This window comes from Dryas octopetala, chromosome 4, assembly GCF_963921425.1.
Source record: "Dryas octopetala chromosome 4, drDryOcto1.1, whole genome shotgun sequence".
Lineage (NCBI taxonomy): Eukaryota > Viridiplantae > Streptophyta > Magnoliopsida > Rosales > Rosaceae > Dryas > Dryas octopetala.
The window spans coordinates 15440297-15467142 of NC_141369.1; the positions used below are offsets into that span (position 1 = coordinate 15440297).

General features: G+C 36.1%; 3 protein-coding genes, 1 non-coding gene and 1 pseudogene across 4 annotated transcripts; 3 read left to right on the top strand and 2 right to left on the bottom strand.

Moving 5' to 3' along the window:
* Positions 1–387: 387 nt before the first annotated feature.
* EMB3123 (PPR containing protein) lies at positions 388–1369 on the bottom strand. Its single transcript, XM_086241864.1, has one exon. The coding sequence runs from the start codon at positions 1222–1224 to the stop codon at positions 508–510; it is 717 nt and encodes a 238-aa protein (XP_086097990.1). The 5' UTR covers positions 1225–1369; the 3' UTR covers positions 388–507.
* Positions 1370–3029: 1660 nt separating this feature from the next.
* Positions 3030–3111, bottom strand: TRNAS-CGA (transfer RNA serine (anticodon CGA)). Its single transcript has one exon. It is a non-coding gene; the product is annotated as a tRNA-Ser (tRNA).
* Positions 3112–3253: 142 nt separating this feature from the next.
* LOC147287256 (uncharacterized) lies at positions 3254–5246 on the top strand. The gene has a single exon (XM_086241696.1). The coding sequence runs from the start codon at positions 3280–3282 to the stop codon at positions 5149–5151; it is 1872 nt and encodes a 623-aa protein (XP_086097822.1). The 5' UTR covers positions 3254–3279; the 3' UTR covers positions 5152–5246.
* Positions 5247–5250: 4 nt separating this feature from the next.
* Positions 5251–7048, top strand: LOC147287257 (protein FLX-like 3; annotated as a pseudogene).
* Positions 7049–23531: 16483 nt separating this feature from the next.
* Positions 23532–26640, top strand: LOC147287258 (auxin-responsive protein IAA27-like). The gene is made up of 5 exons (XM_086242322.1): positions 23532–24356; positions 24944–25173; positions 25514–25655; positions 25932–25993; positions 26200–26640. Exons 1-5 carry the CDS (start codon positions 23788–23790, stop codon positions 26235–26237), a joined length of 1041 nt encoding a protein of 346 aa, XP_086098448.1. The 5' UTR covers positions 23532–23787; the 3' UTR covers positions 26238–26640.
* The last annotated feature ends 206 nt before the right edge of the window (positions 26641–26846 follow it).

Genomic DNA, 26846 nt, shown 5'->3' on the forward strand with positions numbered 1-26846 from the left:
CTTCTAAGTAGCAAAAGCGCTTCATTTGGCCCCTTAGGACAAGCAACAACATGCACTAAAGGTGGTTTAATACGCCTCAACATAACCTATTCTTTGAGCCCACTCGCTCGTTACATACGCCTCAACATACCCTAAATAAAAAAATTGTATTGATACTAGATTTATTGCATTGCTTTTCCCAACTTGAAAAATCTAGCACTTCATCGTGCCATGTATTTTGTTTTCTTTATATATACATTTTTATATCTTTCATGTATAAATTCAAGCTCAATCAAAATTAGCAAAAACATATTTAACATGATCACATGAAACAGGATATGAGAACATTTAAATGCTCATAATCATATAATTGTGAGTTCAATGACTTGAAAATTTAATCATATGATTGTTTATGAGTCATTTTATCAAATCCACAATATTAATAAATATTTTCATTAAAATATGGATAGAGCAAACATTTTGGCGGGTGTGAACAAAAACCCCCTCTTACAATTTCATTCACTAATTTTATACACTGAGTTTCTCCAAATTACCCTCAGAGAGGCTACCAAATTTCTTATCAACCTCATCAGCCAACCCAACCTCACCAAGCCTCCTCAACCCTTTACTCAAAACCCTCACCATATACTCATCCGCTTTAAACCCACTGGACCCCCACCCATTCCTCTTCATCATCTCGTAAATCCTGACCGTCGATTCCCTCCTATCCGCACCAATAACGGCCCTGATCAACCTTATCAACCCCTTGTCACTATCCCACTGGACCCCACTCTCCATTTCCAGATCACAAATCAGATGGTCGATATCCTCCGCCATCCCATTCCTCGATAGCGCCAGTGCCACCTCCGCGTGTACCGACAAGTCGGGTGGGTACTCTGATCGCACGGTGGAGAAGACTTGGAGGGCCAGGTGGCACTGGTCCTGCCGCAGAAGCTCTTTAAGGGCGGCGACGAGGTCGGACTTGATTAGGCGCGAGAGGGTCTTGGAGACCAGAGCGGGGAGGTGGGCCGGGTCAGGGTTGGATCTTTGTGCCCGTTTGAGGGATTGGACGGCTTGGATGGCCTCGATGCTGAGGACTCGGCCTTTGACTAAGGGTCCACGGTTGTCGCGTGGGCCGCACCTTATGGGAACGCGGGTTGTAGTGGGGGTGATGGTTGTGACTCTGAGTGGTTTGCGTATGGGTTTGAGGATGAGGGTTGGGTTTGGGTGCAGAGACGAAGCCATGGATGATGTGGGCAGCACAGAGCTTAAAGACTGAAGTTGTGGCGGTGGTGGCAAAAATTGCTTTGGATTTTGATGGGTTTATATGTCTAATGACGATTTTACCCTTTTTATATCTAGCACTACTCCTTTTTATGCGATTGTACCCTTTTTACTCTTTTCACAGATTGGATAGAGAGACTGAGAGAGTGTGCAAAAAGAGAAAATTGGGTAAGCAAATAGCAATACTCATATAAATTAGGCTTATTAGCACATTTGCCCCTTGATTTTTAGGTTTTTTCTTATTTTGCTCTCACATTTATTTATCTCATATAATCCCTTGAACTTTTATGTCGTTTCCCACGTTGTCCGATTCCGTCAACTCTGTCAACACTACCATTAGAAATGCTGACGTGGCGGGGTAATTTCATCTTTTCAACCACAAAGGACCAATCTTTACCATGTTTGTGCCATGTGGTAATTTGTGGGACCCAATATGCCATGTTGGTAACCTTCTCACATTTTTTTATTTAAAAATATAAAACTGAAATTTTAATTAAATCAAAAATTTTAATTTTTTTAAAAACAGTTTCTCTAGTTTGTGCAATGGGGCTGGGGCTGTGGTTGGGGCTGGGGAGGGGGGAGGCGGAGGAGGGGGTGTGGGAGGGGCTGGGTGGGGATGGGCCAAGCTGGGGCTGGGCTGCGTAGGGCAAGGAGGGGCAGAGCGAGGGCAGGGCTGGGCTGGGCTATGTGAGGCGGATTGGAGCGGAGCGAGGACGGGGCGGGGCTGTGTGGGGTAGATCGGGGCAGAGAGAGGGCAGGGCGTGCAGATTGGGGGAAGGTGAGGCTGGACGGGCCGAAGCTGGGCGGGGCAGGGCTGAGGCTGAGGCTGGGGTTGGGGCTGGGCGGGGAGGGGCAGAGCTGGGTTGCGTGGAGTTGGGGATGGGTGGGGGCGTGGCTGGCATGTGCAAGGAGAAAGAGAGGGAGAAAGAGAGAAAGAGAGGAGAAAGAAGGAAATGAGAGTTGTCGGCATGTGCAGTGGGTGAAAAGGGAGGGGTAGCCGGAATGCACAGTGGGTGGGAAGAGAGGGGTGGGCGGCCTGCGCAGTGGGTGAAGAGGGAAATGTTGGTTTTTTTTTTTTTTTAATGTAATTGAATTTTAAAGATTTTATTTTTTAAATATTATTTTAATTTAAAGTTTTATTATTTTATTAATTTAAATATTGTTTTAAATATATTTTATGGTTGAAATGACAAAAACATTTTCACGTCAGCATTTCTAACGGTGGTGTTAACGGAGTTGATGGAATCGGGCAACGTGAGAAACGACATAAAAGTTCAGGGGATTATATTAAATGTAAAAGGGCAAAGTGAGAAAAAACCTAAAACTCAAGGGGTAAATGTGCTAATAAGCCTATAAATTATGTCCGAAATGAGGTGGCCGAGTTTTATAGATCCAAATTTGGTTTTGCTTTGGGACTCATTTATAAATATTCTTCAGTTGGATATAATGTGGCATTTATTGATATATTAGCATATACCCATATTTTTAAGTACCGTTTTCAGTTTTTTAAAGCAAATAAGCACATGATACAACGACTGCTCGTGTACATACAGGTAGTATGGCTATCTCATTCAAAAAAAATTCTTCATTATTTTAAAACAATAAATATCTCTAACATTATTCTTCAAAAAAAATAAAAATTTAAAATTTTTAAAAAGTAATAATTAAAAAAGTAAAAATTTAAAAATAGAAAGTAAAAATAAAAATAAAAATAAAAATAAAAGTAAAAGTAAAAGGAAAAATAAAAGTAAAAGGAAAAACAAAATCGTCGACAGCAGGATTCGAACCTGCGCAGGCATAGCCCAACAGATTTCGAGTCTGTCTCCTTAACCACTCGGACATATCGACATTCTTATTCATTGCCAGTCTAATATTATATTTATTGTAAAATGGAAGCACTGGGGAGGCCCAAATAACGCGAACTCTATTCCTACAAGGAATAAGGGAAATTCCTATTTAATCCTATTTCCCAAACCCTAACTCTCTCTCTCTCCCTCCCTCTGTGAATCGAAGTGAATGGCGGGAACGAAAAGAAAAAATTGGGCATTCGATAAGCAGTCGATTCCTCGAGGTTGGGTGGGTTGCCCTGCATATGGTGAAGCAATAAGTTGCATAATTCCTTCAAAGGTGCCTCTTCGTGAGTCCTTGAATGACTACATTCCTGCAGGTGAAACATACACTCCAAAGCAACTCATTCATGAACAAAGACTTTTGGGAAGAGATGTTGGCTTAGTGATTGATCTCACAAACACTAGCCGCTACTATTCCTCATCCGACTGGACAAAACAAGCCATTCCTCATGTTAAGATACAATGCAAAGGAAGAGATTCAGTACCCGATGATGCAGCTGTGGATCGATTTGTCTCAGAGGTATCACAATTTTGCTGCCACCCAACAAATCCAAACAAATTTATAGTAGTCCATTGCACGCACGGTCACAACCGTACAGGATTCATGATTGCTCATTTTCTTATACGTACTCAACGAATGTCTGTCTCTGAGGCACTGAAGAAATTTGCCAAGGCACGCCATCCAGGGATATATAAAAAGGACTATATAGATGCACTCTTCCAGTTTTATCAAGAAAGAAAGGATGAAGCACTGGTTTGCCCTCCAACCCCAGTGTGGAAGAATGCTGAAGCTGTGACTGTGAGAAACCAAGGCATGACAATTGATGATGTATTGGGGGAAAACATTTCTTTGGAGCAGCAAAAAACGTTGCAAGAAGCGTGTTATCGCGCTCTCAAGTTGGATGTATGGGGTAGAAGGAACTTTCCAGGCTCACATCCTGTGTCTTTGGACTGGAAAAACATACAACACTTAAGGCAGCGGTATTACTATGTCTCATGGAAAGCGGACGGGACGCGATACATGCTGCTAATTACCAGGCAGGCTTGTTACTTGATCGATAGGAATTTCTGTTTCAAAAGGGTCCATATGCGTTTTCCTTGCAACTTCTCAAATAAGGTTTTAAACACTCACCACAATACATTACTTGATGGGGAGATGGTAGTTGACACTGACAAAAATACCCAGAAGCAAGAGAGAAGATACCTCATTTATGATGTCATGGCAATTAATGGTTCCCCTGTCACAGAGCTGCCATTCCATGAACGGTGGAGGATCATTCAAAAAGAAGTGATTGAGCCTCGAAACATGGAGCGCAAGACTCTTTCCCAGAGCTATGACTTGGAACCATTCAGTGTGATGAGGAAGGATTTTTGGGTACTATCTACTGCTACCAAGGTTTTGACGGATTTCATTCCTAATAAGCTTTCACATGCATCAGATGGTCTCATATTCCAGGGCTGGGATGATCCTTATGTACCCCGCACACATGATGGTCTTTTGAAGTGGAAATTTCCTCAAATGAATTCAGTTGATTTTCTCTTTCAGTTAGGACATGATAATCAGCAACTACTGTTTCTCAACGACCATGGAAAGAAGAAGCTAATGGAAGCCTATATTAATAAGCTTGATTTCAAAGATGAACGTGTACTCTACCCAGCTTTGTGTTCAGGGAAAATTATAGAGTGCTCCTGGGATGCAAAGAAAAATGTCTGGGTCTGCATGCGGATTAGGCCGGACAAATCCACCCCAAATGAGTTAATAACCTTTGAGAAGGTAATGCAGAGCATAAGGGATAATATTACAGAGCAACTGTTGTTGGAAGAGATTGCTCAGATTGTGAGACTGCCTATGTATGCTGACCGAATACAGGCTGATATCAAGGCCCACCAGCGCGCTTCTTCTGCCCGGCCCCCACACCAATTTCGTTGTGACGGAGCCACCTTGGGACCAGGGAGGGAACAGAACCCTGCTGCCCCGAGGAAGCCCTTAGGACATATTAAGATGCCTGTCAGTTGCCAAGCTAATTGTGATGTCTAGTTGTACTTTAATTGATGCAAATTGCAATACTTATGAATGTAGATTTGTTACGAATGTGGATTTGAAATCAAAGTACAATTGATGCAAATTGCAATACTTATGAATGTGGATTTGAAATCAACTAATTTGTTGGTTTTGTATCTTTTAATACGTTTTCTTTGTAATATATGTGATTTATGCTGCATACACGAATAGATAATAACACTGGCATATTCTGTCAAATTTAATAGAGCTCTTTATATTATCTATCCTTGGACATCTTTATTACAGTTACCTATCCAATATCATCAAAGTGTCCAAGTTAAGTTAATGTTATATACTGATTGTGGTGTGCAGCTTTAGTTCTGTAACTGAGCACTTTTCATGGAACTCAGTATTCGTCGGATTGACACTAGTGTTGCCCGAAGTGAAACACTTAGTATCATTAATGGAATGCGCTACTTGAAGCTTGGGGTATGCACTACTTGAGCCCTTGAAAAATGAGGCTATACAACTTCGTGCTGAAGTTCAGAAGCTTAATAGCGTTAGGAAGGAACTTTCTACACAAGTTCAGACCCTCAACCAGGACCTTGCTAGATTGCAATCTGATAATCAACAGATTCCTCTGTTAAGGACTGAGATTGATGGTCTGCACAAGGAGCTTATGCATGCTAGGTCTGTACCTGCATATCTTGTGTTTTCATTTTTTGTCTTAAATCCCCATTTTGGTGTACAGATCTATCGATATTGTGTTAGAGCAACTGCTTATAAGTTTTGTTTTGTAGAAATGCGATCGATTATAAAAGAAGGCAAATGTTGAGCTTATGGAACAAAGACAGGCAATGGAGAAGAACCTCGTTTCTATGGCCCGTGAAGTTGAGAAACTACGTGCTGAAATTGCTAGAATTGATGGTAGACCATGGGGCGCGGGTATTACTTTTTTCTCTCTTTTAGAGACATTCATTCCTTCTTCTGGTACCTGTCTTTCACTTGCACTTGTTTAGTAAAACTCATTACTGGCTTTTGGAAAAAATGAGATGCCATGTAATGTAGATGCATGATATACTGGTAAAACCTCTCTCTCTCTCTCTCTCACACACACACACACACACACACACACACACGCACTCACCCAGCTGCACAAATGCACACGAGATTACATGAAGACAAACTCATATAGTGGTGAAACTATTATAGTTTGCTTTCCAACAAATATATTTTGTATCACATTCTGTTCTTACTTCTTTTGTTTTGGAAATACTTGATTTCATGTATACTTATTCTTTAAGCTTTGTCTGGTTGTTAGCCAGATGAAAGAATTTGATCTTCTACAACCATTTTTGGGAGTTGGGATTGGGATTGAGATTTCATTTTTGTTTTTGTCTAATACAGAAATGGGCCATTTGTTCTTTCTTTGCATGGTCAATATCTTCGTTTTCATAGTTGCTATGCAATGGAGAAAGAACAGAGTTGTTTCTTGTTCATTTGGGGTTATGTTGTTACATTTTTCTTTTAATCTCTTCATTCATATCTCATCCTTTTCTTTTTTAAGGTGGACAATATGGGATGAATTTCCGCAGCCCAGAAGGTGGTTTTCCTGCTCCATATGGAGATGGATATGGGATGCACATGGTATGTTTGCTTGTGTAATTGGAATTTTGATTGGATTTTTGTAATCACTAGATTTCCATGTTAACGTTTCTCTATTCTTAGAAATGTTCGTTTATCTATCAGTTTGTCCCTTTTCTCTGAAACGCTCTTTATGGTTTATCTATTACTATTAGGATGTTGCTGACAAAGGGCCTATGTATGGCCTGGGTCCAGCTGCTTGGGGAGGACCTGAAAAGCCTTGCATGACTCGTCGTTGAAATCTGGATGATTATTGTTTCTATGACAGAGTTATGCATGCCACTTTTGGTTGCTCACCATCCAATTATAAATGGCCAAGAGATTTTAGGTTCATCTATGTGGGCATGCCAGATCAGTAGCCATTTAATTATCTGAATGCATTGTTAGTCATCTTAAACTGTTGCATATAGGTTTTTAATATCGCTTATCTTGATTGATAGAGACAATATTCCCATGTCTGTGATAGACTAATAGTAGTATGATATTTTGGTATTTTCTGTCTCTACTTTGCATCCGTTATATCCTACATAGGTCATTTGACAATAAATTATCATGTCGAATGTTTTTTATTTGGTAATCTTCTCTTGAGTATATTTATTTCTTTCTTTTCTTGATGGGTAGAAGCAAATAACTTTAGAATGGTGTGGTAATTTAATATTCATTGATGAACTTGGCATTTTTTTATACCTGTTCTGAACCCATATTTCTCTAAGTTTTGTGGAGGCTGGAGCATGTGTGATGTGGAATAGAAGGGAAGCAATTGTTGAAATTTAAGTTATGTTGTTGTTTCATGCCTTATGAACATAATTTGTTGGGAGGATCTATGGTGTTCAGTTTGTAGAGCATGTGGATTCTTTTTCTTGGACAACTCCTTGTTGCTGATTTGGTTTCTGGATATTGTTGGAGATGGGCCTGCTATGCATGTCGTTTTATGTGAGTGAGGAGTTCATACTTATTTGGAGATTAAGAGTTAGGCTGGCCATTTCCTTTCACAAAATTATATGATTTTCTATTGTGAGATCATCTAAAATATAGTCTGTGATGTGAGTTCAGACTTCCCTCATCTGGATACTAACAGTTGATTTTTTGAATATTGGAAGTTTGAGGATGTAGGTGGAGCTTCCCAGAATATGTTGATTTTTGGTTTAGAAAATTGCATGAATGAAAACATTTTCATGACTAGGAGTCGTGAACTCTTTTAGGTGGTAGCTAGGAAGATGTCATGCTTTGGAAGTAAGTTTCAGGCTTTTTCTATTAGCAGGTAGGTTATTTGACTAGGAGTCATCTTTGATGGGGTTCCATATGATTTCATTTCCCAGGTAAGATCTGCAGCTCTGTCTCAGCATCTTATTTATATGGCTGATCTGGATTAGTGGTCTTTAGATAAGCATTAATTGCATTTTTCTTTTTAAACATGGATGAAATTCACGCATTATTGAGAAGTTGTTGGTTGCACCCATTGCTTTTAGCTGACCTTAGAAGAGTGGATTGTGGAAATGTTATCAGCTTAGGCCCTGATTGCAGTAATTCAGAAGTACAGTTTGTGTCTGTTGCTTTGTCTTTAATATTTATGTGTGATACACGGGATACTGTTATAATGTTCTATGGAGAGTGTACCGAACGGTGGTTTGTATAGTTTTAAGTTTTCTGGGGCTTGATTCAAGCTGTTTTGTATTGAGAAGGTACTGTATCTGGGTGTACCCTAGACCTCTCTCAAGTGTTGCTCCTTATGCTCTAAATAGCCAAGAGAGACTTTTGCCGCAGTTATCTATCATCCAGTTTCAGGAGTCTGGGTGAGTTGAGTAGGATGATAGGGAGTTGTTATTTTAGCCTGATGGCATAGTATATCAGGTCCTGGGTCTCAGGTTCGGGATCCGGGCTTCGGTTCTCGAATTTCGGGTCTCGAGGGTTGGGTATTGAGTCTTAGGTTCAAATTGGAAGTCTAAATCCTTATACAAACAACATATTGAAAAAAAAAAAAAAAAAGATTTTAAAAAAACATCAACCAAACAAGTTTTCAAAAATTTTAAAATTTAAAACAGTTTTTAAGTTTCATACCAAACAAGTTTTCAAATTTAAAATACTGGATTTAAAATCTCAAGTTTTAAAAATGGATTCATGTTTTTGAATATTGTTTTTTAATTGGATACCAAATGCAGCCTAAGTTGTTTTAATTTTATAAAACCGATAAACCAGAGTTTGAGAAAAAGTAAAAATGCACTGTTGAACACTCGAAAATGACCGCCAAGGACTTAACACCTGATATGTATGAAAAAAATAAACTAATAGACTAATATTATGTAATATATAAGGGTTACAATATTATTGGACTTTAGTTATAATTTTAAAAGTCATAAGATTTTATTCAATAAATTGTTAAATTAAAAGATTTAAATGGAAGTTTTCCTAAAATAAAAGAATCCCCGCATCCTAATTGTTTGTACCTGATCAGCAACTTTGAAGAGCTCATTCAGACCTTCTAGATTAAGATGTGCATTGTGCAGGAGATCATATTTGTCAAGTGATAACAAATTGAACAAATCACATTCAGCAAAAAGACATCTCAAGATCGAGTATTTTAAGACCATAGCGGCATCCGGTGAAATTTGAATTGTGATAAACTGTGATGCAGCATAAGATAAATATATAATTCAAGCATAATGATGGACCATACTAATGGGCAATGCCGTATGATATGACCTAAAAGATCATCAGTATCACATTAATTTTTTACTTGAAAAATATAAAAAAAATTAAGCACCTCATATATTGTTTTTGCATGACTTAACCGAAACCTTTCAACAGAATAAGATTCTTGTTCATCTACAGACCCTTTACCAAATCTCAGACCAAAAAAGAAACCCTCTCCGAACAGTTTAAAAGAGGGCTGTCACTCTGTCAGTCTCTCAAACCCTGTTCTCATCCTTTATAGTCACCATGGAAAACAGAGCTTATTACAAGAGCCTGGACATCTCTGGAATGAGACTGGAGAATTCGCAAGTTCATGGTTGGTGGAACTTGGGTCAACATTTTTGCCCCGAATCTACAATACTTTGATTGGTCCTATAATGCCATTACTGAGATATGTTCTATCCAGAGTTTTCCTAATCTTGGTCCTATAATGCCATCACTCGGATTCCAATTTATGCTCATATATTCCGATTACGGGTAAGTAAACGTGCCCTTAATATCTTGTAAATTGTTTTCCAACAATTAATATTAGCACGATGGAGGTTCATAATGTAGTCAATCTTCTTTCTCCATCATCCAAAGTTCAAAACCTTGACATCTCGATCCGGTGGCTATCTCGAGGTTAGTTAATTAGCTATATTTTTTGTTGTTTACTCGTTTGGGAACTTGTATAATTTTCAGCAGACATGCATGCATTTACTTTGCCAGATGGTTTTGACGGAGATATATACTATATATACTTTTTGGAGGTGTTAGAGATCATATATAGTTATCGATAATGTACGTGCATGTGTTATGTGAATTTATGTGGCTTATTTTATCTATGCAGATTTTATCAAAAATGGCCTACCATATTCATTTGTGAAACTTAAGAACTTAGAGAATTTCTACTGTTTTGAGAAAATCTGAAATCCCAGGCATAGCGTGCTTATTCAAGAGCTCTCTCATAGTCCACACTCTCAGAATTTCGATATACCATCGAGCAGATAATGATGTGAGTTTTGGCTTAATTCTACTTCTTTATTTTACTTAATTAGGTCCTGTAGTATATACGAGGAGTGCTATATATAATTGGTTAACAAGTTAATATGAAAATAATCATACTTTTTGGCCCACCATATAACTAATTTCATAATCCAAACCGTCCATTTTATAGGCTCTACTTCAAAGATCATAATTGCTAAAAATTTACTAAATCATAAATCACAAGAATGCTCTAAAGTTAACTATTCTATTGGGCCCACCGCATAATCTAATCTCAAAATCCAAACCGTCTATTTTTTAATCCATACTTCAAAGATTATTTCTGTAAAAAAATCTCTAAAATCGGAAGTCATTTAACTATTTGATTATAATAACAACTATTTATATGCTCAAGAATGCTCTAAAGCTAACTGCTTAATTGGCAAGTTAATATAAAACTAACCATCCTATTGGGTCCACCGCATAATGTAATCTCAAAATCTGAACCGTCTATTTTTTAATCCCTACTTCAAAAATATCCATGTAAAAAATCTTCAAAATCAAAAATCATTTAACAATTTGATTAATTTGACTTCACTGATCATGTCATTTTAACACTTTGCTTGCTTACTTTCTTCCAATTCTATTTCAGTGGTCTATCACGACTCTGCAAGCAAAGAGTGCAAGAGGAAAATAGGAGAAGTATATGCATATATTGAACCAGAAGTTGACTGGCTTGGTGAGCGACGAAGATCTAAGAAACTTAAGGAGAAAATTGGAGGAAGACCAAAAGCAGCAGGAGGTCAAAAAAAGCTGATTGGCTAATGGCTAAGTCCAAAACTGTATGTTCTCTTTTATCATCATGTGGATATGCTTTGTAACTGTGCATGCCAGCTTCCTGTATTATTGCGCTCTGTTGTAATCTTAGTCATAAGACTCATAACATTGCTTGTTCTGCAGCTTGTAAACTTAGAATGCAGCTGAACATAAGATTAGATGACTGACTATTATCTTTGAAATTAGTTTGGTGCTCAAGATTGAATTTCCTCACCCTCCCTATTCTAAATGGCATCCCATCCCAGTTTGTGTTCTACAATCATATATAGCTGCAATACCTAACCCTTGGGATTTAATCATGGTGTAGTGTAGGAGTGGGAATGGGTCGGTTTTACCGGCCATTATCGGCCAACTGACTCATTATCGGTCAGTCGATAATTCTACTAACAACCGACCCACCAAGTCGGGCCGATAATACCAACCGACCCATTAAAGTTGGTTCGGATGTTGATTTTGAAATTGATCAAATATTGGTCTAATAATTTCAACCAACACGTCTATATCACCCATATCGGCTTTATCGGCAACCGACTCGCAACCGACCTATAATAGGTGAGTCGGTTGTTGGTTGTCAAAATTGCATTATCGGCCTTGTTGAATCGGGTCGATTGTTTGGCCGATATGCAACCGACCCGACCCATTCTCACCCCTAGTGTAGTGTACTAGTGTTACTGCTTCACTAAACAAATATCACATATTAAATCATAGCAATAATAATCAATTTGTATAAAGGTCAATTGATTTTAACTACTAAACTTCAATAACTTTTTGATTTAGGTACCAAAATTAAATACCATTTTAGATTAGATACTAGTTGAATAGTCAAACCTCAATGAAATTAAAAAGCCTTCAACAATTCTATATTTACTTGCTATGCCATTGTGAAAAAGTACAAATCTACTCTTCCCTCATCAGCAACATAAATGACCTCCGGCCACCATCTTCCGGCCGACCTCCGGCCACCTTCTTCCGGCCAACTTCCGGCCATCGTCTTTTCTCCGGCAGACCTCTGATCACCGGCCACCGTCTTTCCTCCGGCCACCTTCTTCTGGTTGACCTCCGGTCGTCTAGCCAAGCTCTACTCATTACACAAAAAAGACAAATTAACTTTTGACATGGAGGGGATTCGAACCCTTCTCATTCAAGAGGAATGTAACATCTGCCACCACTACACTAAGTCAACTACTGTATAAAATTATTGCTTTTAGCCTAACTTATACTATATTGTTGTATATTTTTTTAAAAAAATAATTAATCCAATTAGTCACAACTAAATCTAAAGTTGTGACTATCACAATTAAATTGTGACTTTCTTTAGATTTAGTTGTGACTAATTTGAACGTAATTTATATTATATTGTGTATATATATTTTTTTTAAAATAATTAATTCAGTCACACAACTAAATCTAAGTTGTGACTGTCATAATTTAGTTGTGACTGTTTGACAATCACAACTTTATAATTTAGTTGTGATTGACTCGAACAGTCACAACTTTATATTTTAGTTGTGACTGACTTTTTCACATCATAATTAAGAGACTCATTTAAGGTATAACAAGTACTAGTAGGCTACAATGTCATTAAGATATCATAATATCATGTGCTAACCCCAATATAAAGACAATATCACTGTACAACTGACAATGCATGTACATAAGCATACAAGTCCTATCATTTACAATTTTGTAATTAGAGAATGCAAATTTGGATTGTACACATTTGAACTTCACCTAATATTGCATATGTACTAGGTCTAATAACTTCAACCTTTCCACAACCTTAGAAAGTTTTCTGTTTGATGAGGTCTAATGACATAACAATGTGCATATGTAATCAACCAAATTTTCATGACATAACACAAGTGTATATGTAATCAATCAAATTGTCATGTAACTCTGAATTATATAAGCAAAAAATATGCATAAAAAGACTGCAACCTTGATCACTACAATCAACAATAAGAACAAACAAAGAACCATTTTGCTCATAAAACACATAATCATGCAAAATTTGCTTTTCTTTTGGCATATGCCATAGTTTTCTCAGCTAATCAACATAAGTTACAACAAATAAAACTCAATAGAACCAAAATTACTACAAAACCCCAAATTTTACAATTCATTATAGAATTCCTTACTTTTATTTGGAAGAAAGCTGTTTAATAGAAATTATGGTGCCATCTGATAGAACGTCTTGCATATGAGAAATATAGTCAAAATCCATTCACTCAAGATCATAAGAAGTGGCTATAATTAATCAAAATAGCCTAAACTCATAATCGCTTTAACAAAATCGCACTCACAATTAATCCAATTAGTCACAACTAAACATTGTCTTTAGATTTAGTTGTGACTGTCCTACAGTCATAACTAAATCTAAAGTGTGAGTGCAACTGCATACCATAGTTACAACTTTATATTTAGTTGTGATTGACTATTTCACTATAGAATTAAGAGATTGCTTTAAGGTATAAAGGCAACTTATTCTTAAAGACAACTGAAATTCTTCTAGATTCTATAAAATACAGAGAAGGAATATAGATCATTAATCACCTTCCCATTGAAATTCTTCTCAAGCTCCCTCACTGGGTGCAGAGACAACAACTCACGATCATAACTAAAAGTTACAAAACTTACACGAGACTATAAAGCACAATATATAGCTGCATAGCTTACTTGTACAACAGACTCTTCAAATTCAGTGGGTTCAGCATCTTTATCCTTGGAAATCTTCTTCTTTGAAGTATACATCTTGACAAATCTGGAAAAATAATAGGCCTCAATACATATCATCTGTCTTATATAGAGATTAAAAATTTGATAAAATCTAGGCTTAGTGGTGAACTTATGTTCAATGTCATCAGGATAATAAAAAAGGGACGAGGAGAAGAATCCTACACTATATGGGAAAATAAGGGAAAATGTCAAGCCCAGGTTAGCTTATCCTATCAGCCTAAGTAATAGTAAAAGGTTTAGCTTTGTCAAATATTAGTCACAAATAATCAAAGAAATCTAAGATGCATATATTAAGATTGAAAATTGAAATCAAAATTAAATCTCTAAACAACTTAAAAATTCAAATCAACAAAGATTAAAAAAAAATTTAAAATAAAAATAAGCAATAGAAACTATAACTAAAGTGCATAATAAATCTAAGTTTTGACTGTCACAATTTAGTTGTGACTGTAGGAATTTAGTTGTGACTGTCGGAATTTAGTTGTGACTATCTGACAGTCACAACTTTAGATGTTAGTTGTAACTGACGGTTTCACAACAAAATTAAGAGACTCCTTCAAGATATATATAACAAGTACTAATAGGCTACAAGGTCATCAAGATATTATAATATCATATGCTAAAGAATTAGCTGTTTCTAAAAAGTGTAGCATTTTATTTCACCCAAAATCATAGTTTTGGTGCATGGAAATGAATATAGTTATGAACTTCAAGCCTAAAGTAGTATATATCTTAATGCAGGGCCGCAACAACACGCATAGACATATAGAATTCTATGCAGGTGTTGGATAAAATCCTTACCCAAATCTTTAATTTTACACAAATCACTACTAAAAATCTGATGTTTCCCATCAACCTCCTAAACAAAGCAAACTAACCCAAAACCCAACAAAGCTCACCCATTTGATCACAAACACAAACAATTCAAAAGAAAAAATTGGAATTCAACACAAGCAGATTGTTTACCTTAGCGAAGCCCTCAACTGTACCAGTCTGTGTCCCAAAAAAGATAGTGACCTGACTCTTGCCCTAGGCGAGATCAAACTCGTCCTCTTCATCCTTCATAGTCAGCGGCTTGGGCATGACCAGCTGCTTCACTTCTAGGCTTTGATCCGACGATCTCCTCCACACCAGCACCAAAACCCCAATGATGAGCACAATTGAAGTTGTTGCGATCACCACCATTGTGTCCATCACCGAGCTGAAGAATGAAACCCCAACATCGACTCCAGCATGCGCACCAAATCCGAGTTCGAACTCATCGTGATCCCAATACAAAATTTGAAGGTCAAAAACTACTTGCTCTCTCGCTCTATCTCTCAGTTCCGTGAAGTCGAGGTATGGAGCTATGAAGCTCTCTCTCTTTGGGGTTTGATCTCTTCTATGGCAGCAAGCGTGAACTAGATAAAACTGATATGAAACTAAATCCAATGTATAAGCCAAGGGCAAGATCGGAAAAATAAAAAGGCTTAAATGATTTGTGACCTAATCTAAAATATAATCATATAAATTAGTAGCTCAAATGAAAAATTATATATAGAGCCTTACTGGTTTTCTAAAAAATTATTGAGATTAGGTATTTAACCCAAATTTTCTATTTGTATAATTGTATTTATTAAAAAAGAGTTATCATAGTTAATATTGTAACCCAATAAGTAATGTATATTAATATTATAGTTCCATTAGTTTAAGAATATATTATAGAGAAACACACGGGAAGAGGTGAAGAATGAGACTCCTCACGTAGGGTAAAGGAAGATGTGATGATTAGGTGTTCTAGCTAGCCCTAGTGGCCTAGTCTTTTCTGTTTTTTTTTTTTTTTTAGTTCTAGTCCTAGTCTAATTATGAGATTAATTTGTTTACTTTTCTTATCTTTGTAATTAGGTTTCATGAAGGTAGAATTACCTTGTGTAGAAATGATTGTATTTCTATAAATACCTACCAAGAGAGAAAAATAACATATCATATTTTCTTTTTCTTTTTGGGTCAACATATCATATTTTCACGTACTCTAAAACCTTTATTTTGACAATTAAGATGATACCCAGTGTGCTGTTTCACATGTGCCAAGGTAATTGAAAACAAATGGGACAAGTACCTTGACATTATTCTGCAAGCAGATTTAAATACAGATTCAAGTTCAGATTGCCCTGAAGGAGATGCACTTGGCATTCCAAAAAAAAGTATAAAAGGAAAAGCACTTGATGCAATATTGGGGTTGTCGGCGCGTGCTTATAATGACTCATGTCGATCTCATTGAGAAGCTTCTCAACTACAATATAAACTTTGGACAAGTTTCAAGCTAGCCAGTTGAGGAAGCTCAATTATGGTGCATCAAGTGATCGGATCGATATGATGTTATTGGTTTTATTTGGTTTTTTGTTTAAGTATCTATCTGACTGTGTCAGAAATTGTTAACTGGGGTGTTTGTCTGGAGCAGTATTGGTTGAGCTAGCCTTCATAATTAATTAATCATGTCTTTTACAAATATAGCTCTCTTAGCCTGTCCTAATTAATACCTTGGTTGAGGTGATTAAATAAGAACTGGGCTAGTAAAGGGGACAAAATTTGAGTGGATCGAATGCAAAGGAGAATCTAGGTTTTCAATGTGGAGCGGGCTAGAATAGACACCTAGAAAAAACTATTAAAAATAAAAATTAAGTTTTTAATTGATGTGTTGAAAAGCTTAACGTACTGTCTCTTTTTTCATATTTACCTCAATTAGTATAACAGCATTTACTAACTTTGTACCCTGCATCTTTAATTAGTGATGTGTCCTTGTTAGGAATCATGATCTATCTTAATTCTACCACCAGATTTTATTTGTACCAAACTATACTAGACAATTGAATAGACATTCATCCTTAGTCCCCACCTACAAACCTTGCCAAGTCATATTAGGAAAAATCCAAAAAGCATTTTTAAGTTCAATAACTACATGTATTAATAATCATGTTATAGAAAATTAATGCATAACCTCTGCAGGGACATACTATTATTATTGTTGTCTAGCCAGGGTTTGGCAGAGCCCCCAGAGTTGAGATCTGTAAATGTAATAGACTGTATATGGTGCACACTTGGCCCCACCCCAACAATTCATGTTTAATCATCTTAATTACTTAATGCCCTCCATATTCAAATCAAAATCACAAACACTTTGATCTGAGGGATTCAGAGGGCTAGCTTGCTTCACTAGTCTACATAAAATGTAATGGGGAAATTAAGGTGCAATTTTCTTGTACAGTTTACTTAGACTTTATATAGGTCTTTTCTTATGAGTCCTGAGATGTATGCAGGGCTTCAATTTTTGGGTTCCTAATGCTTAATCTTTGGCCAGGAGATATGGTTCATAATTAAACTCCCAAAGGTTTGGAATATTGATTTTGAGATTCTTGTCCTGATGGGTTAGACTTTCAAATCAAGGATGGTATTGATCATTACTGAAAGCTCTTAATACTTTATGTATGTATATTATGTATGGTCACAATCAGATAAGAAAAATTCCATTCTATATCTCTATATGGAGCTACTGTGTGCCATGTTAAAGCAACCCTTTTTTTTTTGCTTGGCCTCAATCTTAATTTAAGCCACCACTGAGATATCAGCAACAAGTCGGCAAAGTACTGTTGGACATGTGCAAAACTAACAAAACACTTGTTATATATGGCACTATATATTTTAACATTCCAAAAATGAGTTTCGTAAGTCCATAAACAAATTGTGGCTTCAAATGATCGATCGAGTTTGTGGTTGTAACCTCATCAAAAAAATCCTGTGGTTTTTGTAGAATTTGAAGTGAGATAGAAACTAGCTAATTGATTCATGCAAGTAACTGATGGATAGATTTACAGTTATAAAATCTAACTAGTTATGATTTACATGTACAGCTTAATAACATAATATGTTAGATATGTTATTATATCAAATTATCAATTTAGATTAATTATTATTAATTAAGTAAATTTTGAATAAGATATATAGTGCCAAATTGCCTACAAGATAATATCACTCTATATATATATATATATATATCATACACGTCAACAGGATGGTAGTTAGCTTTATGTTGCCTCATATATGTTTAATGGACCACACTTTACTTTTGGTTTACCAAATAAAGTGTGAATTTTAGCTCAATCAAAAAACAGAATTTTAGAAATGGGAATATTGGGGAACATTTTGAATCTCTTTATAAGGATGGGGTGCTTAATTAGCTTATCGAGTTTGCAACTTGTGCTCACTGTAGAAATTGTGTGCCGGGCAATTGAACCCCACAAGGGTTACACTTTAAACAATATGTATCTATCAAATTGAAGAAAAATTAGTGGGCCTATTACAAAAGCCTATATAGAGATTTTAGGTTGGGTTTCCCTCCAATTTAAGGTCACATCTTAATTGGTGATGGCCCTAGCCAGCTAGTTTTTCCTTGTGAGAGTCACCTTCTTGTGGCAAGGGCATTGCTTCCTTCGTGGATCCAAACCTCTTTGTCTATGCTCCTAGTCAAATAAAACGGCTATTGGAGAGGATTATATATGTTGCCAATTGCTGCGCTTCCTATGTTTTATCGATATTGTTTTTAATTTAACAGTCTAAGATGTGTATAGATAAAAACAGACCACGATCCCTTTATTTATTTTCCTACCATACTTTAATTTTTGCCATCAAAAAAAGAGTAGAGAGAGAAAGAAAAAAAAATGAGAGGGTTGATGATCAAAATTAAAAATATAATAGGAAAATAAATAAAGCATCATGATCCAATAAAAAGTTAAAAACACTATAATAGAAAAAGTCCCGCTCTACAAGAAATAAGTGGGGATAGAGTTGGAAGTTTCGAATTTAGTGCTTTTCAATCAGAATACTAATACCATATTAGATCATTATTAAACTCCAAAATCTTAAACTATGAAAGTATAAATTTATAATATATATCAATTAAACTAATATCTTCCTAAAAAAAAAAATAAACACTAATATCGATATCATCATTTATTTATCATCTTGAAAGAAAAAAACAGACATATACTTGACCTTGGCATCAAATCAATATGACAATGACATATCCTTGACCTTGGCATCAAATCAATATGACAATGAAATATAAGTGAATTTAGTACCTTTTAATTAATTAAGCAGTGTTATATATGATTTGGGGGAGAAAAGCTTGGTAAACTTTGATCTTTTCCCCTTATCTCCTCCAACATGATCAAGAATATGTAGATGGATAGGTCGATGAGATGGAGTGAATGCGTGTGAAGTGCACTAGCAATAGGAAGGACTAGTTGCTAGGGCCAATGAGGTAGTACGTAGTGGGTTATCCATGGAGCTGAGGGACCAAGTTTTGTTGTCACTATATAATTAAAGTAGTATGCACCTTTTACTTAGGCGTGGGGAGCAACTGGGGCACCATACTTCATGCTCAGTCAATTAATGTGCTAACACCTCAACAAACCATCATTTCAACCAAAACCAAAGTAATTCCCCAACCAAATATATGTAGATTGTAACAAATGTATCCTCAAAAAAGATGTGTATAACAGAGTACCATAGAGAGGTAATTGGTCTTTAATACCGGAGAAATTAATTACGTGCATGTATTTGCATACATTGATGCATGTGTTAATTTGCTATGAATTTATCAAACCACGTACATATTTATTTATGTTTTGCTTATCCTACATGCATGCAAGTATATGCATTTGTCCCAAGATTTAGACTCTAAATTATTACTAAGTATATTATACATGTAGTAGGCATTCATTTAAGTTTTTTTGTCTAGCTTGGACTATTGATTAAATACTCTTATTTAATATGTAATAGAGATTAGTTAATAGTTTAAACAACACAACATGTCAGATGTGATTTATACAAATAAATGTAGAATGACAATCAAAATGGACTAAAAAGCATGAAAGACCTTATGGAATTCTAGTTAATTTGTATTGATCAGCACAATCCTCTTCAAGGTCATTTTTTGGGATCGAATTTAGAATTGTAAGATTGTACAATTGACCAACAACGAAATGCCACTCGAGCATGGACAACTAAAACACCATGGTATTGATAGCCCAGCTATGCAAATCTAAAATTTTATTCCGAGCCCTTTGGCTGCTTCTACTTAATTTATTGCAGCAATGAGATTTTCTTTTTTGCTTAAGATCGATATCATATGAATAACATCCAACATTGACTATAATTGCCACATCCAGAGTTGCGCTGCACAACTAATTCTTCTTGTTGATTTTATAGGAGAAAACCCTCTATTGATTTTTCAGTACTCATCTAGAATTTATATCTAAAACGACGTGATTTTAGATATAAACACAAGATCAACATCAAAACTATCCGCAAGGAATCAAATCGTTTTATACACCTAACAAATATCTATTAGTAGCGGTAACGTTATAAAGATAAAAATCAAGGTAATGAATTGATTATATATATAAGCATGTTGGTGATCAAGTATGGGATTTTGTCCAAACCGAATTGGTAGTTCTGATCTCACTTATCCTCCAAGATTTGACAGCATCTTGGTATGTGGGGATTATGCGTTGTGTGTGTGAAGTTTATATAAACAATTAGGCATAAAAAGGCATGCATGCTTTAGTTTAATTGTTTATTACTTTTATTATTTTATTTTTATTTTTGTATTACTTTTATTAGAGGCTCCAAAGTTCAACTGTGAGATTATGATAGTGAGGAAACAGCAGCAGCAGCCCTCTGGTTAATTTAAGAAAATTAAATGAACGATAATAATGTGTACCTACCAATTTTGTTAATCTAGTAGTATGGGTGGGTACCTAGGCCGCTAGGCGGCTCCTCCTCTCATGCAAATGCAATGCACACAATATTCATTCTTTCATTATTTATCTATTTTTCTCAATGAAGAAAATATCTTCTTATGATTGCATTTTGATTTGTGGGGCTTAACATTATGTTTGACGAATTTATATTTTCTTCTTATCTTGGTAATTCTTGATTTCTGATCTAAATTCAAGAATTCATCTTCAGTCTTTAGTTATAAAACTAACAAAAACATTACAATTAACTCTTAAGTTTGATCTAATAAATTACTTGAATTAGGAGTCAAGGATAATTAGACCGAGATAAGGAGATCAAGATTGAGATCCATGTTCGTCATGTATTACACTTTGCTTTCTTTTATTGATAACTGTATATGTATTGAGTAATTACTTAATAGTCTGATAGAGCTGTAAATTTAGGTACTAAGTTCAAATTTTTAGTTCAACTCTTGGAGCTAGGCAATAAGGGAAGTAATATTTTTTATGAATCCCCTAAGTCCAGTATGGATTGCTTGTTTTTGACCAACTCAAGAAATTAGTCTGATAAGTAAAATATGACTCAAGACACCTTCAGTTATCAAAAAATAATTTAAATAAATAATGTAATGTCACATTATTTGTGAACATACTCAATAAATAAATTTAGTGTATGTAAGTTCAAATTAACACTACAATGTTTTATTTTTGGTCCAAAATACTGTCGTGATAAGTATGGGAGTTAAATAAATAAACAAAATAAATGAGCTGATAGAGGTATAGAACCACATACTATATTCTAAAATTTCTTTTGGTATCTGACTTAATAATGATATCTATAAACAATTTAGAGAATGAGTCAAAAGACTGCCTTGCCAAGGCCACTTTTTATTTTTTAACTAGACTCGCAGTAAACGGTCGCCATTTCCCGTTTACGGAGTTGGTCAATGACCCAATCATGAGCGTGTACTTCCGTCAACTCCCGCAACGGAACACCGTTTTGTCCCCTAACCACCGTGTCAAGTGACGTGGGCAGATGTAAACCGTTGATTATTGTATATGTCAGATCTGCTACACGCGTTCCCACTTTTGGATTACACAATTATTATGGCGGATACGGGCGTGGTAAAAGTAAAGATTCATCCGACACTTCACAGCATCAGTAAGTGATCGGACGGTAAATGCAATCAGTAAAGGTTAAATCCTAGGCAGTCATGCACTCATGTGATATCAAATTTTTCCATAATATATATGTATATATATTTTTTGTTAGAGTCCATAATTTCTTTACAGAACAAATCAAACCCCATGACACCAATCAGTGGCTTGTAAAATAATAAAAGGTGGAAGAATCACTTAAATTAACGTTAAGGTTAAATCCACCAATGCTCTTGCTTTTAAGTTTTAAGAACAAAAATTGTTTTGTTTGTTTAGTAAGAACAAAATGAAATGTTTGGTAAGAAACATGATCCAAAGGCAACTTGGTCGAATTAGGTGCTTACCTCTTTCCTATATACCTTCCTACTTCATCTTAAGTCATACAACTATTGTTGCCACCAACTTTGCCACCATTCTCACCGTACCAAATGGCCACCATTGAGCTCTGTTACAGTCACCATACACAACTACCATAATTACTATTGCTGATTTGCAATTTATAAATTGATCCGTGTGATTAAAAATTTCATCATATAGGTTAGTCAAACAAGAAATTTTATAAATTCTAAACTTTTAAATTTCATTATTTTGACAATATCGAATGCTTTCAAACTCTATCCAAATATTATGAAATATGCATTATATGCTTAACACAATATAAGAGTTTTAATTAGTTTATATATTTGAAAAAGATAAGCTAAGTTGTCATGTTCAAATTTAAGAGAATTTCACACGACACAAACACGTTTAAACAGCAGACATTAACAAACCTAAAACATTGATAATTTCCAAGGTGGTGAGGGAAATGATGACAGTTTTGAATTGTCAGAACAAAAGAAGACAGTTGTTCATTTCCGTCCAATTACTTTCATGGCTTATTCAGTACACTATCCCTGTATTCCATTCCGTGCGAGATTCACTTTACTAACTTGCGCCGTGTGGGTCGGTGCACTTTAGTGGGAATTGTTGTTGTTGGGCGTACGAGTATAAAGTAATAGGCAATTTGGGAACACTATCTAAAAGGTTGCCGGGGAATACGCAGTGTTTTGTCGGTGGTATTGCCTACTATTTACATTATCAAAATCAATTAATAAAAAAAAATTGTATTCTTCTGTTATTTTATCTATATATTCCCTTTATAAAAAAAAATTATATGCAATTGGTAGCATAACAGTCCTATAAAAATTATAAATTAATTTATGATAAGTTGTTATGGTTGATATATTTTTTTTAATTCTTAGTGAATTAAAAAGCGAAAAAAGAAAACAACAATTGTTCGTGAATTAAGGTCATATATAAATCAATGTGGCAATGTCAATGTCAATGGTAGTCTTAGTTGAATGAAGTCTTTTTCTTATTGGCATCAAAATAAAGTCATGAGTTAGGAATATTTGATACATGTGTCGTATTAACGAACACTATTTTTAGAATAACATCACGAGTTAAACTTAAATCTGAATGACCAGAAAAAGTAGTAAACATGACTGCTTAATGAATTGAATTGGTATTTTCTTGCTAAATGAATTGAATTGGTATTATAGTCCATCAAAAGTTAGCTTTTTAATTCTAAAACCATATAAAATTACTTTCATCATTGTTGCAAACTTGCAATAAAGAAAAGGTTAGAGGCTTAGAGCTTTTTAATAGAATGCAATAGAAAAGAATAATGCAGCTACAGAGAGGCTAAAAGAAGCTTCCTTTTCTGCTTCAACAAAACCAGCTCTTTAGAGCTTAACCAGAGTGCCTACTGCCTACCCCTTCTCTCTCTCTCTCTCTCTCTTGAAGCTCTCTCAATTCATTCACTTCTCTCCCAAAGTCTTAATTTCTAGTGTCATAACTTGAGGTCCAATATTGGTGAAGCACCTTGATGTCTACACCACTGGAACATGATTACATAGGCTTAACAGAGACTTCTTCAATGGAAAGAAGCTCTGAAAAGATCTCTTCTTCCTCTTCTTCCTCTACCCTCTCCACAACAGAGGATGAGAAGAGCTCAGCTTTCAACCTCAAGGAGACTGAGCTAAGGCTTGGTTTGCCTGGTTCTCGCTCTCCTGAGAGAAAGCCAGGACTTGGGGTTGGGGTCTCTATTTTTGGGAAAGATTTGGAGGACAATAAGCATAATGGGTACTCTCCAAACCCTTCAAAGAACCTTGTGTCTGGGGCTAAGAGGGGCTTCTCTGATGCCATTGATGGGTCTTCTGAGAAATGGGTTTTCTGTGCTGGATCTGAGGTTGATATGGGTAAAGGAGTAGTCTTGTTCTCTCCTAGAGGTAACAGTGGAAAGCCTCTTGGTGCTCCAGAGAGTAATGCTAAAACCCAACAGCTATGTGCCTCTGCACAAGCCAAGAAAGAGGTTGCTTCAGTTCCTCAATCAGCAAAGCCAGTCCAGGAGAAGAAGCCTCAGGTCTCTGAGCATGGTAGTCCTCCTGCAGCCAAGTAAGCTTACTTTGCTCATTTCTTAATAGTTCCTTTTTGCTGGGTTGATTTTGTTCCTCACATATCCATCCTTTTGTTTCCTGGGGAATTTGACTTCTGATAAAAAATAAAAAAAAAAACAAAACTCAGTTTCATTTTTTATGTTATTTTGCTTTCCCCAGTGGGAACTGGGAGGTGGAAGGTCCAAGTCCAACGGGTATAAACAATTAAATTTTAGCTTTTCAGGACAAAAAAATGTTTAGACAGCTTGTACTGAACAGTATTTATAAGCTCTGTACTTTGTGGTTGAATTTTGTTTTTCTATGGTGTTTAGAGGTGTGCTATTTTACTATGCTTTAATCTGATTCCTAGTGTTTTCCCGCATGTAGTCTTCAGTATAAGGGTTCATTTGAAAATATATTTTTCTCCCAGAAACGAACAGTCAGGCTTTATAGAAAGCTATTTTATCTTCTATTCTATTTCTCCTTTCTTGGCTTCAATATTTCCCACTTCTCATTCCTCTATCTTTGTAAATTTAATCTCAATAAAGGATTTTTACATATGTGGTACTTATGGTGAATTACTGAACATTAAATTATATGTAACAGGGCACAGGTGGTAGGATGGCCCCCAATTCGATCATTTCGGAAGAACACTATGGCCTCCAATTTGGTAAAGAACAATGATGATGCTGAGGGCAAGCAAGGGGCCGGGTGTCTTTATGTGAAGGTTGGCATGGATGGTGCTCCATACCTACGGAAGGTTGACCTTAAAACCTACAAAAACTACACTGAATTCTCCATGGCTCTGGAGAAGATGTTTAGCTGCTTCACCATTGGTACTCTTCTCTCCCTCTCTCTCTTTCTCTCTCACATGCAGGCAGGCATGAACATGCTCACTGAGTTATTGGGCCACTTAGTTGGTGTGCAACACCTTTCCAGTAGGGTTTGATCCAGAAAATAAATTAAGGTTGGTGTTTAATAAAAGCTGTAACATGCAGTTTCACCTCAGGTAGACACATATTTTAGTTTATAACTTCACTCCTGACACTCCCTAATACCAGAAATAACACTAGCTGCCTAGCAGTGAGTCCACAAAGGGGTGTTTAAATGTTCAATAAGATGTCTGATGTAAACCAGATGGGCATTTACTGACGTTTATGAATGGCTGTGATTCAGGGCAGTGCAGTTCAAATGGACTTCCAGAGCGAGATGGCCTGAGCAAGAGCCGGTTGGTGGATCTTCTCCATGGTTCTGAATACGTGCTTACTTATGAAGACAAGGATGATGACTGGATGCTTGTTGGTGATGTTCCTTGGGAGTAAGTTTCAAATGTTCTGTGTTATGGCTTTTTTGAATGGAATTGCATGAGCTGTGATTTAGAATTGTAAATCTGCTATTGCAATTATCTTAGATTGACTTATATGGTTCATAAACAGTAATATGTATCAACCTGATATGCAACTTGGTGTTGCCGTGCATTATCTTTTATTTTTACTTTTCCTTAGTTGACCTGATCCGAATTCTTAAGAGTCAGTGAATGATACTATCTTTAGATGTTAAATGTGTTCCCATCTGATGAGTTTTTATCTGACAGGATGTTCACTGAGACATGTAGGAGACTAAGGATCATGAAAGGTTCTGAAGCAATTGGGCTAGGTAGTTCAACCATTATAAAATAGCAATGGATATATTTTCATTTTTCAGTTTTATCTGCGCACCCCAGCATAGCCTATGCTTTCTTTTAGCACTGATCAATCTTTTGTCGGCTTTGAGGAATTGGGTGGTATTTTCTTTTGATGTTCAAATTCCGGGATTGATACAAGTGAGCTTGTAGTTTATCTGATCACTGTACTTTCCTGCAGCTCCAAGGGCCACGGAGAAGAACAAGAACCGCAACTAGCATAAACTGTATCAGCTGGAAAAGGCATTCTCCAGAGCAGTGGAACCTTACAATGGACTTTTAAGTTTGAGTGTTTGTTGCAGATTCCTACATATGTTTGTCACTATCCTAGTTTTTGTGTATCTTATGGACTGGAAATTCCCCTACTAGTTAGAAAATTTTTCACTGGAGACGTCCAGACTGCGTGTTTGTTTTGCTGTTATCTCTCTTATGTAACCATATATTCTAATTACTGTGTAAATGGTTTTGCTGCTTGCAAATCTCTCTCTTTCTTGTCTTAAGAACAAATGTATGTATATGACATTCTTGGTCCATCAAATGATTTTGAGATTAGGTGCCGATACTTGAGACGGAGCTTTTTGTAAATGAAAATTAAGAACTGATTTGGGTTTGGCATCAATACGATGGAAATGGAACTACTCTCTCTTTTCCTCTTCATTTTTCCAACTCAAGAAACCAACACCTAAACCTCTGAGTTAAGGAGCTATTTACCCAGGGGTTTTTATAGTATCACTTAGTCTTCCCAGGTGCACGCCACTCACTAATTACTATTATTTCTGATTGCCTAGTTGTTCAAAGTCATGAGTTTCAAAGCCATTACAAAGAACC